At 34.7% G+C, this 15,883-nt stretch overlaps 1 protein-coding gene across 1 annotated transcript in view; it reads right to left on the reverse strand.

Annotated features, from left to right (window-relative positions):
• LOC139493887 (uncharacterized) overlaps window positions 1-15,883 on the reverse strand; it is a 452,812-nt gene that overhangs the window by 235,989 nt on the left and 200,940 nt on the right. The window contains exons 5-6 of the mRNA XM_071282052.1: window positions 14,105-14,203; window positions 11,432-11,530 (exon numbers count right to left, since the gene is read on the reverse strand). Coding sequence (XP_071138153.1) covers window positions 11,432-11,530; window positions 14,105-14,203 — 198 coding nt within the window. The remainder of the gene's footprint in view (window positions 1-11,431; window positions 11,531-14,104; window positions 14,204-15,883) is intronic.

The raw sequence follows: 15,883 nt of genomic DNA on the forward strand, positions 1-15,883 counted from the left end.
GGAGATGATGTGATGTATATACCTAGAAGATACCAACTTGATGACACATACAAGGAGATGATTTGATGTATATACCTTGGAGATACCAAGCTGATGACACGTAAAAGGAGATGATGTAATGTATATACCTAGGAGACAGCAAGCTGATGACACAAACAAGGAGATGATGTGATTTATATACCTAGGAGATACCAAGCTAATGACACATACAAGGAGATGATATGATGTATATACCTAAGAGATGTACCAAGCTGATGACACATAAATGGAGATGATGTGATGTATATACCTAGGAGATAGCAAGCTAATGACACATACAAGGAGATGATATGATGTATATACCTAAGAGATACCAAGCTGATGACACATAAATGGAGATGATGTGATGTATATACCTAGGAGATACCAAGATGATGACACATACAAGGAGATGATGTGATGTATATACCTAGGAGACAGCAAGCTGATGACACATACAAGGAGATGATGTGATGTATATACCTAGGAGATACCAAGCTAATGACACATACAAGGAGATGATGTGATGTATATACCTAGGAGATACCAAGCTGATGACACATACAAGGAGATGATGTGATGTATATACCTAGGAGATACCAAGCTAATGACACACACAAGGAGATGATATGATGTATATACCTAAGAGATACCAAGCTGATGACACATAAATGGAGATGATGTGATGTATATACCTAGGAGATAGCAAGCTGATGACACATACAAGGAGATGATGTGATGTATATACCTAGGAGATACCAAGCTAATGACACATACAAGGAGATGATGTGATGTATATACCTAGGAGATAGCAAGCTGATGACACATACAAGGAGATGATGTGATGTATATACCTAGGAGATACCAAGCTGATGACACATACAAGGAGATGATGTGATGTATATACCTAGGAGATACCAAGCTAATGACACATACAAGGAGATGATATGATGTATATACCTAAGAGATACCAAGCTGATGACACATAAATGGAGATGATGTGATGTATATACCTAGGAGATACCAAGATGATGACACATACAAGGAGATGATGTGATGTATATACCTAGGAGATACCAAGCTGATGACACATACAATGAGATGATATGATGTTTATACCTAGGAGATGGCAAGCTGTTGACACATAAAAGGAGATGATGTGAATTATATACCTAGGAGATACCAAGCTGATGACATATAAAAGGAGATGATGTGATGTTTATATCTTGGAGACAGCAAGCTGATGACATATAAAAGGAGATGATGTGATGTATATACCTAGGAGATACCAAGCTGATGACACATACAAGGAGATGATGTAATGTATATACATATGAGATACTAAGCTGATGACACATAAAAGGAGATGATGTGATGTTTATACCTAGGAGAAACCAAGCTGATGACACATACAAGGAGATGATGTGATGTATATACCTAAAAGATACCAAGCTAATGACACATACAAGGAGATGATGTGATGTTTATACCTAGGAGATACCAAGCTGTTGACACATAAAAGGAGATGATGTGATGTTTATATCTTGGACACAGCAAGCTGATGACACATAACAGGAGATGATGAGATGTATATACCTAGGAGATAGCAAGCTGATGACATATAAAAGGAGATGATGTGATGTTTATACCTAGGAAATACCAAGCTGATGACACATGAAAGGAGATTATGTGAATTATATACCTAGGAGATACCAAGCTGATGACACATACAAGGAGATGATGTGATGTTTATACCTAGAAGATAGCGAGCTGATGACACATACAAGATGATGTGATGTATATACCTAGGAGATAGCAAGCTGATGACACATACAAGGAGATGATGTGATGTATATACCTAGGAGATACCAAGCTAATGACACATACAAGGAGATGATGTGATGTATATACCTAGGAGACAGCAAGCTGATGACACATAGAAGGAGATGATGTGATGTATATACCGAGGAGATACCAAGCTGATGACACGTAAAAGGAGATGATGTGATGTATATACCTAGAAGATACCAACTTGATGACACATACAAGGAGATGATTTGATGTATATACCTAGGAGATACCAAGCTGATGACACGTAAAAGGAGATGATGTAATGTATATACCTAGGAGACAGCAAGCTGATGACACATACAAGGAGATGATGTGATTTATATACCTAGGAGATACCAAGCTAATGACACATACAAGGAGATGATATGATGTATATACCTAAGAGATACCAAGCTGATGACACATAAATGGAGATGATGTGATGTATATACCTAGGAGATAGCAAGCTGATGACACATACAAGGAGATGATAGGATGTATATACCTAGGAGATACCAAGCTAATGACACATACAAGGAGATGATGTGATGTATATACCTAGGAGATACCAAGCTGATGACACATACAAGGAGATGATGTGATGTATGTACCTAGGAGATACCAAGCTAATGACACATACAAGGAGATGATATGATGTATATACCTAAGAGATACCAAGCTGATGACACATAAATGGAGATGATGTGATGTATATACCTAGGAGATACCAAGATGATGACACATACAAGGAGATGATGTGATGTATATACCTAGGAGACAGCAAGCTGATGACACATACAAGGAGATGATGTGATGTATATACCTAGGAGATACCAAGCTAATGACACATACAAGGAGATGATGTGATGTATATACCTAGGAGATACCAAGCTGATGACACATACAAGGAGATGATGTGATGTATATACCTAGGAGATACCAAGCTAATGACACATACACGGAGATGATATGATGTATATACCTAAGAGATACCAAGCTGATGACACATAAATGGAGATGATGTGATGTATATACCTAGGAGATACCAAGATGATGACACATACAAGGAGATGATGTGATGTATATACCTAGGAGACAGCAAGCTGATGACACATACAAGGAGATGATGTGATGTATATACCTAGGAGATACCAAGCTGATGACACGTAAAAGGAGATGATGTGATGTATATACCTAGAAGATACCAACTTGATGACACATACAAGGAGATGATTTGATGTATATACCTAGGAGATACCAAACTGATGACACGTAAAAGGAGATGATGTAATGTATATACCTAGGAGACAGCAAGCTGATGACACATACAAGGAGATGATGTGATTTATATACCTAGGAGATACCAAGCTAATGACACATACAAGGAGATGATGTGATGTATATACCTAGGAGATAGCAAGCTGATGACACATACAAGGAGATGATGTGATGTATATACCTAGGAGATACCAAGCTAATGACACATACAAGGAGATGATGTGATGTATATACCTAGGAGATACCAAGCTGATGACACATACAAGGAGATGATGTGATGTATATACCTAGGAGATACCAAGCTAATGACACATACAAGGAGATGATATGATGTATATACCTAAGAGATACCAAGCTGATGACACATAAATGGAGATGATGTGATGTATATACCTAGGAGATACCAAGATGATGACACATACAAGGAGATGATGTGATGTATATACCTAGGAGACAGCAAGCTGATGACACATACAAGGAGATGATGTGATGTATATACCTAGGAGATACCAAGCTAATGACACATACAAGGAGATGATATGATGTATATACCTAAGAGATACCAAGCTGATGACACATAAATGGAGATGATGTGATGTATATACCTAGGAGATACCAAGATGATGACACATACAAGGAGATGATGTGATGTATATACCTAGGAGACAGCAAGCTGATGACACATACAAGGAGATGATGTGATGTATATACCTAGGAGATACCAAGCTGATGACACGTAAAAGGAGATGATGTGATGTATATACCTAGAAGATACCAACTTGATGACACATACAAGGAGATGATTTGATGTATATACCTAGGAGATACCAAGCTGATGACACGTAAAAGGAGATGATGTAATGTATATACCTAGGAGACAGCAAGCTGATGACACATACAAGGAGATGATGTGATTTATATACCTAGGAGATACCAAGCTAATGACACATACAAGGAGATGATATGATGTATATACCTAAGAGATACCAAGCTGATGACACATAAATGGAGATGATGTGATGTATATACCTAGGAGATACCAAGCTAATGACACATACAAGGAGATGATGTGATGTATATACCTAGGAGATACCAAGCTGATGACACATACAAGGAGATGATGTGATGTATATACCTAGGAGATACCAAGCTAATGACACATACAAGGAGATAATATGATGTATATACCTAAGAGATACCAAGCTGATGACACATAAATGGAGATGATGTGATGTATATACCTAGGAGATACCAAGATGATGACACATACAAGGAGATGATGTGATGTATATACCTAGGAGACAGCAAGCTGATGACACATACAAGGAGATGATGTGATGTATATACCTAGGAGATACCAAGCTAATGACACATACAAGGAGATGATGTGATGTATATACCTAGGAGATACCAAGCTGATGACACATACAAGGAGATGATGGGATGTATATACCTAGGAGATACCAAGCTAATGACACATACAAGGAGATGATATGATGTATATACCTAAGAGATACCAAGCTGATGACACATAAATGGAGATGATGTGATGTATATACCTAGGAGATACCAAGATGATGACACATACAAGGAGATGATGTGATGTATATACCTAGGAGACAGCAAGCTGATGACACATACAAGGAGATGATGTGATGTATATACCTAGGAGATACCAAGCTAATGACACATACAAGGAGATGATATGATGTATATACCTAAGAGATACCAAGCTGATGACACATAAATGGAGATTATGTGATGTATATACCTAGGAGATACCAAGATGATGACACATACAAGGAGATGATGTGATGTATATACCTAGGAGACAGCAAGCTGATGACACATACAAGGAGATGATGTGATGTATATACCTAGGAGATACCAAGCTAATGACACATACAAGGAGATGATGTGATGTATATACCTAGGAGATACCAAGCTGATGACACATACAAGGAGATGATGTGATGTATATACCTAGGAGATACCAAGCTAATGACACATACAAGGAGATGATATGATGTATATACCTAAGAGATACCAAGCTGATGACACATAAATGGAGATGATGTGATGTATATACCTAGGAGATACCAAGATGATGACACATACAAGGAGATGATGTGATGTATATACCTAGGAGACAGCAAGCTGATGACACATACAAGGAGATGATGTGATGTATATGCCTAGGAGATACCAAGCTGATGACACGTAAAAGGAGATGATGTGATGTATATACCTAGAAGATACCAACTTGATGACACATACAAGGAGATGATTTGATGTATATACCTAGGAGATACCAAGCTGATGACACGTAAAAGGAAATAATGTAATGAATATACCTAGGAGACAGCAAGCTGATGACACATACAAGGAGATGATGTGATTTATATACCTAGGAGATACCAAGCTAATGACACATACAAGGAGATGATATGATGTATACACCTAAGAGATACCAAGCTGATGACACATAAATGGAGATGATGTGATGTATATACCTAGGAGATAGCAAGCTGATGACACATACAAGGAGATGATGTGATGTATATACCTAGGAGATACCAAGCTAATGACACATACAAGGAGATGATGTGATGTATATACCTAGAAGATACCAAGCTGATGACACATACAAGGAGATGATGTGATGTATATACCTAGGAGATACCAAGCTAATGACACATACAAGGAGATGATATGATGTATATACCTAAGAGATACCAAGCTGATGACACATAAATGGAGATGATGTGATGTATATACCTAGGAGATACCAAGATGATGACACATACAAGGAGATGATGTGATGTATATACCTAGGAGACAGCAAGCTGATGACACATACAAGGAGATGATGTGATGTATATACCTAGGAGATACCAAGCTAATGACACATACAAGGAGATGATATAATGTATATACCTAAGAGATACCAAGCTGATGACACATAAATGGAGATGATGTGATGTATATACCTAGGAGATACCAAGATGATGACACATACAAGGAGATGATGTGATGTATATACCTAGGAGACAGCAAGCTGATGACACATACAAGGAGATGATGTGATGTATATACCTAGGAGATACCAAGCTGATGACACGTAAAAGGAGATGATGTGATGTATATACCTAGAAGATACCAACTTGATGACACATACAAGGAGATGATTTGATGTATATACCTAGGAGATACCAAGCTGATGACACGTAAAAGGAGATGATGTAATGTATATACCTAGGAGACAGCAAGCTGATGACACATACAAGGAGATGATGTGATTTATATACCTAGGAGATACTAAGCTGATGACACATAAAAGGAGATGATATGATGTATATACCTAGGAGATACCAAGCTAATGACACATACAAGGAGATGATATGATGTATATACCTAAGAGATACCAAGCTAATGACACATACAAGGAGATGATTTGATGTATATACCTAAGAGATACCAACTTGATGACACATACAAGGAGATGATTTGATGTATATACCTAGGAGATAGTTAGCTGATGACACATAAAAGGAGATCATGTGATGTATATATATACCTAGGAGATTGCAAGCTGATGACACAAAAAATAAGAGACATCCAACAGATGAGAACACAGATTTTAAACATTTGTCTTCCACATATGCCAACATGTATATTAGGCAACAAGCTTGGAATTGTCAACTTACATTGTTAACTGACAAAAATTACTACAATGACATTGAAAACTACAGGCAACTGTTTAATTGTAATTTCTTTGTACCAAGTCTGTTTTGTCTCTCATAATCTGTAAATATCTTTTAAAGTAAGACAATACTATTTACCTTAAGGAAGTCCATCACTTCTTCCTTCTTCCTTTTTCTCTCTTCATCCTCAAGGCTGTATATTTCTACCAGATCATAAGGAGTCTTACCCTGAAATACAATCAAATAATCTTTCATTAATTATACACATATATATCTTTTATTTCAAAAACTGTAAAACAGTAAATAATAGGTAACTGTTGCATTAATTTTACCTATGCATTGCAGAATGTTGTCTTATTTATATATACTTGAAATAAAAACCAGTGAACCTAAACCAACAACACGTATGAAGTGTCATTATAAAGAGATCAATGAATAATATTTGAGATTTTGCTGTTAAAGACATTATTGAATGATTGGTGTAGGGTGTGTGGGTGAAATGTGATAAGATGGTAGTTATATGTGTTGCTGGAGTATAATCAAATGGATGTTTTGTTAATAGTGTATGATTGGTGTAAGATGTGTTGCTGGAGTATAATTAAATGGTAGTTTTGTTAATAGTGTATGATTAGTGTAAGATGTGTTGCCGGAGTATGCTTAGATGGTAGTTTTGATAAAAGTGTATGATTGGTGTAGGGTGTGTTGGTGGAATGTGATTGAATGGTAGTTTTGTTAATAGTGTATAATTGGTGTAAGGTGTATTGGTAGAATGTGATTAGATGGTAGTTTTGTAAACAGTGTATGATTGGTGTAAGATCTGTTGGTGAAATGTGATTAGATGTGTGTTGTTGGAGTATGATTAGATGGTAGTTTTGTTAACTAGTGTATGATTGGTGTGAGGTGCATTAGTGGAATGTGATTAGATGGAAGTAAGATGTGTTGGTGGAGTATGATGAGATGGCAGTTGTGTCAGTGATGTAGGATTGGTGTTAGGTGTGTTGATGGAGTATGATGAGATGGTAAGTAGTGTAGGATTGGTGTTAGGTGTGTTGGTGGAGTATGATGAGATGGTAGTTGTGTCAGTAGTGTAGGATTGGTGTAAGGTGTGTTGCTGGAGTATGATGAGATGGTAGTTGTGTCATTAGTGTAGGATTGGTGTTAGGTGTGTTGATGGAGTATGATGAGATGGTAGTTGTGTCAGTAGTGTAGGATTGGTGTAGGGTGTGTTGGCGGAGTATGATGAGATTGGAGTTGTATCAGTAGTGTAGGATTGGTGTTAGGTGAGTTGGTGGAGTATAATGAGATGGTCGTTGTGTCAGTAATGTAGGATTGGTGTTAGGTGTGTTGGCGGAGTATAATGAGATAGTCGTTGTGTCAGTTATGTAGGATTGGTGTTAGGTGTGTTGGCGGAGTATGATGAGATTGGAGTTGTATCAGTAGTGTAGGATTGGTGTTAGGTGAGTTGGTGGAGTATAATGAGATGGTCGTTGTGTCAGTAATGTAGGATTGGTGTTAGGTGTGTTGGCGGAGTATAATGAGATGGTCGTTGTGTCAGTAATGTAGGATTGGAGTTAGGTGTGTTGGCGGAGTATAATGAGATGGTCGTTGTGTCAGTAATGTAGGATTGGTGTTAGGTGTGTTGGCGGAGTATGATGAGATTGGAGTTGTATCAGTAATGTAGGATTGGTGTTAGGTGAGTTGGTGGAGTATAATGAGATGGTCGTTGTGTCAGTAATGTAGGATTGGTGTTAGGTGTGTTGGCGGAGTATGATGAGATTGGAGTTGTATCAGTAGTGTAGGATTGGTGTTAGGTGTTTTGGTGGAGTATGATGAGATGGTAGTTGTGTCAGTAATGTAGGATTGGTGTTACGTATGTTGGTGATGTATGATGAGATGGTTTTTGTATCAGTAGTGTAGAATTGGTGTAGGGTGTGTTGGTAGAGTATGATGAGATGGTAGTTGTGTCAGTAATGTAGGATTGGTGTTAGGTGTGTTGGTAGGTTGAGGTCAAGTGAAAACTGTCTGACGGGCATGGGGACCTTGCAAGGTACGCACATACCAAATATAGTTATACTTTATTTATAAAACATAATTTAACATTACAAACATTTTTTTTTTCAAGTAGTCACTGAACCATGAAAATGAGGTCAAGGACATTGGACATGTGACTGGCGGAAACTTCATAACATGAGGCATCCATATACAAAGTATGAAGCATCAAGGTCTTCCTCCTTCTAAAATATAAAGCTTTTAAAAAGTTAGCCAACGCCTCCGCCACTGCTTTACCACTATCCCTATGCCGAGCTTTCTGAGATTAAAGTCGCAGGCTCGACAAAAAATAATCAGTTTTAAGGGGGCTCATGGGTCTAAATCATTTTTTTAATTTAAAACTAGAGGCTCTTTAGTGTCGCTCACCTTGGTCTATGTTAATATTAAACATTGTACACAGATGGATTCATGACAAAATTGTGTTTTGGTGATGGTGATGTGTTTGTAGATCTTACTTTACTAAACATTTTTGCTGCTTACAATTATCTCTATCTATAACAGTAGTTTCTGTGGAAAATGTTAGTGAAAATCTACAAATTTTGTGAAAATTATTTAAAATTTACTATGAAGGGCAATAACTCCTTAAGGGGTAAATTGACTATTTTGGTCATGTTGACTTATTTTTAGTTCTTACTTTGCTGTACATTATTGCTGTTTACAGTTATCACTATCTATAATAATATTCCAGATAATAACAAAAAAACAGCAAAATTTCCTCAAAATTATCAATTCAGGGGCAGCAACCTAACAACCGATGATCCAATTCATCTGAAAATTCCAGGGCAGATAGATCTTGACCTTATCAACAACTTTACTTAGTGTCAGTTTTACTCTTAATGCTTTGGTTTTTGAGTTAAAAGCCAAAAACTGCATTTCATCCCTATGTTCTATTTTTAGACGTGGCGGCCATCTTGGTTGGTTGGCCGGGTCATCGGACACAATTTTTAAACTAGATATCCCAATGATGATTGTGGCCAAGTTTCAATTAATTTGGCCGAGTAGTTTCAGAGGAGACGATTTTTCTAAAAGATTACTAAGATTTACGAAAAATGGTTAAAAATTGACTATAATGGGCAATAACTCCTAAAGTGGTCAACTGACCATTTTGGTCATGTTGACTTATTTGTAGATCTTACTTTGCTGAACATTATTGCTGTTTACAGTTTATCTCTATCTAAAATAATATTCAAGATAATAGCCAGAAACAACAAAATTTCCTTAAAATTACCAATTCAAGGGCAGCAACCTAACAACAGAATGTCAGATTCTTCTGAAAATTTCAGGGCAGATAGATCTTAACCTGATAAACAGTTTTATCCCACGTCAGATTTGCTCTAAATGCTTTGTTTTTTTAGTTATAAGCCAAAAACTGCTTAAGGTAATAAATAAAATTTGAAATGAAAAATTATTGTTTAATTTTTTTGAAAATCTTATACCCGTGAGCCTCCTTAAGAAAACTGTGTTCATTCATTAAGTGTATTAATAAAAAGGTTAGTCCCTCCATGTAAAAGTAACGCACAGACTGATTTCTTCATATTTCATCATAAAGTTGTACTTTATTATATTTTATCTGCAGCTGTTTACCCTCAACTATTTGTATTTATATTGTAATTGTACTTTCTCTGTTGACTTGTATTTAGTTTTTAGAGAATAAAATAACTATCTATCTAATAGGAATAAAACTGAATGTTACCTGTTTTGATTTCACCCAAGGACTGCATCCTTGATCTAGTAACCATTTTATTACATCAATCTGTCCACGACTAGCAGCCCAATGTAAAGCTGTTTGTCCAACCTATGACAATATAAAAATATAAACATGTTAATGGTGTGTGATAACAAAATCATGAGAGGAGTCAAACAATTTACCAAATGTAAGAAATATAACATCTGGTAAGAAAATATCCAATTATATTAGTGTATTAACGATTAAGATATATAAATTCAATGTATATTTTCTGATTCAGTGAAACAAAACAGGTAAAAAAATAGTAAACTCTTAATTATGTAAGTGTAACAAGTCAAATAATAGCAACCCTCACTTTATATAAGTCTCACAAGTATTTGTTGTCCATTTAACATGTATGATCAACAACATGATTTTATTTTGATTCAGTAGAATGACCAAAGTTGAAAAAAAAAAATTTTTCAAGAAACATTAAAACGAGTTATATTTTCTGACTCAGTGTGAAGAGACAAGAAAAATAAGACCCCACTTTATATAATTCTGTCAAGTATTTGTTATTTTTAAAAGATGTTTTACATTAAATCTGTAGGATTAACATTATCTAACTGAAGATGTTAACACAACTCGTTCTCTTTAACTTCTCATTAAAATCAAATGTTTACAAAATAATTTTTTGTCAATTTACAAAATAAAACCTTAACTATTCTTATTCAGTTCTGTGTTACGAATAAAATGAGACCCCACTTTATATAATTCTAACAAATATTTGTTGTCCATTAAACCTGTCTGATTAACAACATGATTTTGTGTAGATTCTGTATAAAGTGATGTTTTGTCAGAGTAAGGTCATTATATCTATCATTACCAGGTCTGTAACTTCTAACTGACTTCCGTGAGTGACTAGGAAAGTCACCACCTCCAGGTGTCCTCCCTCAGCCGCAAACATTAATGGTGTCTGTCCAGCCTGTAATATCAACATATAACAGACATCAAAACTTGTGTCATAAACTTGACAATGTTGTGTAATAAATATAAACAAAATGTATATTACATGAATCAGTGGTCAAAACTGAATAAAATGACCAGTCACACTTGTATTTATATTCTACATAAACAACAAATAAACAACATGTTTTATTGTGAGATGTCAGAACTTCCATCAGAACTGTCAGGTTACAAAAAAAACTTTTTTCTAGAAACATAAACAATATTTATATCAATGGACTCTGCTAGACAAGACAATTAAAATGAGACCCCACTTTATATAATTCTAACAAATATTTGTTGTCTATTAAACCTGTCTGATTAACAATAATTCAGTAGAATGATCAAAGTTAAAAAAAAAAAAAATTTCAAGAAACATTAAAACGAGTTATATTTTCTGATTCAGTACGAAGAGACAAGAAAAATAAGACCCCACTTTATATAATTCTGTCAAGTATTTGTTATTTTTAAAAGATGTTTTACATTAGATCTGTAGAATTAACATTATCTGACTAAAGATGTTAACACAGTTTGTTCTCATCAACTTCTCATTAAAATCAGATGTTTACAAAATATTTTTTTGTTGGAAAACAATATAAAACCTTTACTATCTGATTCAGTTCTGTGTTACGAATAAAATGAGACCCCACTTTATATAATTCTAACAAATATTTGTTGTCCATTAAACCTGTCTGATTAACAACATGATTTTGTGTAGATTCTGTATAAAGTGATGTTTGGTCATAGTAAGGTCATTATATCTATCATTACCTTGTCTGTAGCTTCTAACTGACTTCCCTGACTGACTAGGAAAGTCACCACCTCCAGGTGTCCTCCCCTAGCCGCCCTCATTAATGGTGTCCATCCTTCCTGTAATATCAACATATAACAGACATCAAAACTTGTGTCATAAACTGGACAATGTTGTGTAATAAATATAAACAAAGTATATATCACATGAATCAGTGGTCAAAACTGAATAAAATGACCAGTCACACTTGTATTTTTATTCTATATAAACAACAAATAAACAACATGTTTTATTGTGAGATGTCAAAACTTCCATCAGAACTGTCAGGTTAAAAAAAAACTTTTTTCTAGAAACATAAACAATATCTATATCAATGGTCTCAGCTGGACAAGACATTTAAAATAAGACCCCACTTTATATAATTCTCACAAGTATTTGTTGTCCATTAAACCTGTCTGATTAACAATGATTACGTAGAATCATCAAAGTGAGAAAAAAAAAAAAATTTCAAGAAACATAAAAACGAGTAATATTTTCTGATTCAGTACGAAGAGACAAGAAAAATGAGACCCCACTTTATATAATTCTGTCAAGTATTTGTTATTTTTAAAAGATGTTTTACATTAGATCTGTAGAATTAATATTATCTGACTAAAGAAGTTAACACAACTTTTTCTCATCAACTTCTCATTAAAATCAAATGTTTACAAAATAATTTTTCGTCAAGAAACAAAATAAAACCTTTACTATCTGATTCAGTTCTGTGTTACGAATAAAATGAGACCCCACTTTATATAATTCTAACAAATATTTGTTGTCCATTAAATCTGTCTGATTAACAACATGATTTTGTGTAGATTCTGTATAAAGTGATGTTTGGTCATAGTAAGGTCATTATATCTATCATTACCCAGTCTGTAACTTCTAACTGACTTCCGTGAGTGACTAGGTAAGTCACTACCTCCAGGTGTCCGTTCACAGCCGCCCACATTAATGGTGTCCATCCAACCTGTAATATCAACATATAACAGACATCAAAACTTGTGTCATAAACTGGACAATGTTGTGTAATAAATATAAACAAAATATATATCACATGAATCAGTGGTCAAAACTGAATAAAATGACCAGTCACACTTGTATTTATATTCTACATAAACAACAAATAAACAACATGTTTTATTGTGAGATGTCAGAACTTCCATCAGAACTGTCAGGCTAAAATAAAACTTTTTTCTACAAACATAAACAATATTTATATCAATGGACTCAGCTGGACAAGACAATTAAAATGAGACCCCACTTTATATAATTGTAACAAATATTTGTTGTCCATTAAACCTGTCTGATTAACAATGATTACGTAGAATGATCAAAGTTCAAAAAAAAAAAAAAAAATTTCAAGAAACATTAAAACGAGTAATATTTTCTGATTCAGTACGAAGAGACAGGAAAAATGAGACCCCACTTTATATAATTCTGTCAAGTATTTGTTATTTTTAAAAGATGTTTTACATTAGATCTGTAGAATTAATATTATCTGACTAAAGAAGTTACCACAACTTTTTCTCATCAACTTCTAATTAAAATCAAATGTTTACAAAATAATTTTTCGTCAAGAAACAAAATAAAACCTTTACTATCTGATTCAGTTCTGTGTTACGAATAAAATGAGACCCCACTTTATATAATTCTAACAAATATTTGTTGTCCATTAAACCTGTCTGATTAACCACATGATTTTGTGTAGATTCTGTATAAAGTGATGTTTGGTCAGAGTAAGGTGATTATATCTATCATTACCTTGGATGTAGCTTCTAACTGACTTCCGTGAGTGACTAGGAAAGTCACCACCTCCAGGTGTCCTTCCTCAGCCGCCAACATTAATGGTGTCTGTCGATACTGTAATATCAACATATAACAGACATCAAAACTTGTGTCATAAACTGGACAATGTTGTGTAATAAATATAAACAAAATATATATTACATGAATCAGTGGTCAAAACTGAATAAAATGACCAGTTACACTTGTATTTATATTCTACATAAACAACAAATAAACAACATGTTTTATTGTGAGATGTCAGAACTTCCATCAGAACTGTCAGGTTAAAAAAAAAAACTTTTTTCAAAAAACATCAAAAACGAGTTATATTTTCTGATTCAGTACGAAGAGACAAGAAAAATAAGACCCCACTTTAAATAATTCTGTCAAGTATTTGTTATTTTTAAAAGATGTTTTACATTAGATCTGTAGAATTAACATTATCTGACTAAAGATGTTAACACAACTTGTTCTCATCAACTTCTCATTAAAATCAGATGTTTACAAAATAATTTTTCATCAGGAAACAAAATAAAACCTTAACGATCTGATTCAGTTCTGTGTTACGAATAAAATGAGAGCCCACTTTATATAATTCTAACAAATATGTGTTGTCCAGTAAACCTGTCTGATTAACAGTATTTTGTGTCGATTCAAAATAATGATCAAAGCTTAGCAAATATTTAGTGGTATTACCGTGTAAAATGTTGGGTGTCTACCAGCTGCTTCATATCATATGTGTTGTTGTGAGTATAAGGGTAATATAACAATGGTGTATGTTTGTGGTGAGTATAAGGGTAATATAGCAATGGTGTATGTTTGTGGTGAGTATATAACAGCTGCTTCATATCATATGTGTTGTTGTGAGTATAAGGGTGATATAGCAATGGTGTATGTGTTGTTGTGAGTATATGGGTAATATAGCAATGGTATATGTTTGTGCTGAGTATAAGGGTAATATAGCAATGGTGTATGTTTGTGGTGAGTATAAAGGTAATATAGCAATGGTGTATGTTTGTGGTGAGTATAAGTAAAGAACTGCAATAAGCCATGTTTATTTTTTTCAAGTTTGCATTGCCTATAAGTGTGATCTGTAACTTGTTTGTGATGAGTGTAATAATGTCATTGCTATGTCACATGTTGGTGTTGAGTATAAGAGTGTCATTGTTATGTCACATGTTGGTGTTGAGTATAAGAGAGTCATTGCTACGTCACATGTTGGTGTTGAGTATAAGGGTGTCATTGCTATGTCACATGTTGGTGTTGAGTATAAGAGTGTCATTGATATGTCACATGTTGGTGTTGAGTATAAGAGTGTCATTGCTATGTCACATGTTGGTGTTGAGTATAAGAGTGTCATTGATATGTCACATGTTGGTGTTGAGTATAAGAGTGTCATTGCTATGTCACATGTTGGTGTTGAGTATAAGAGGGTCATTGCTGTGTCACATGTTGGTGTTAAGAGTGATAAATGAAAGTTGTATGATCAGGTGTCACATGTCATGTTCAGAACAAGAGTGGTAAATGAATGTTGTATAATCAGGTGTCACATGTCATGTTCAGTAGAAGAGTGGTAAATGAATGTTGTATAATCAGGTGTAACATGTCATGTTCAGTAAAGGAGTGGTTAATGTTTGTTGTATAACCAGGTGTCACATGTCATGTTCAGTACATGAGTGGTAAATGAATGTTGTATAATCAGGTGTCACATGTCATGTTCAGTACAGGAGTGGTAAATGAATGTTGTATAATCAG

Source organism: Mytilus edulis, chromosome 11 (genome assembly GCF_963676685.1).
Source record: "Mytilus edulis chromosome 11, xbMytEdul2.2, whole genome shotgun sequence".
Lineage (NCBI taxonomy): Eukaryota > Metazoa > Mollusca > Bivalvia > Mytilida > Mytilidae > Mytilus > Mytilus edulis.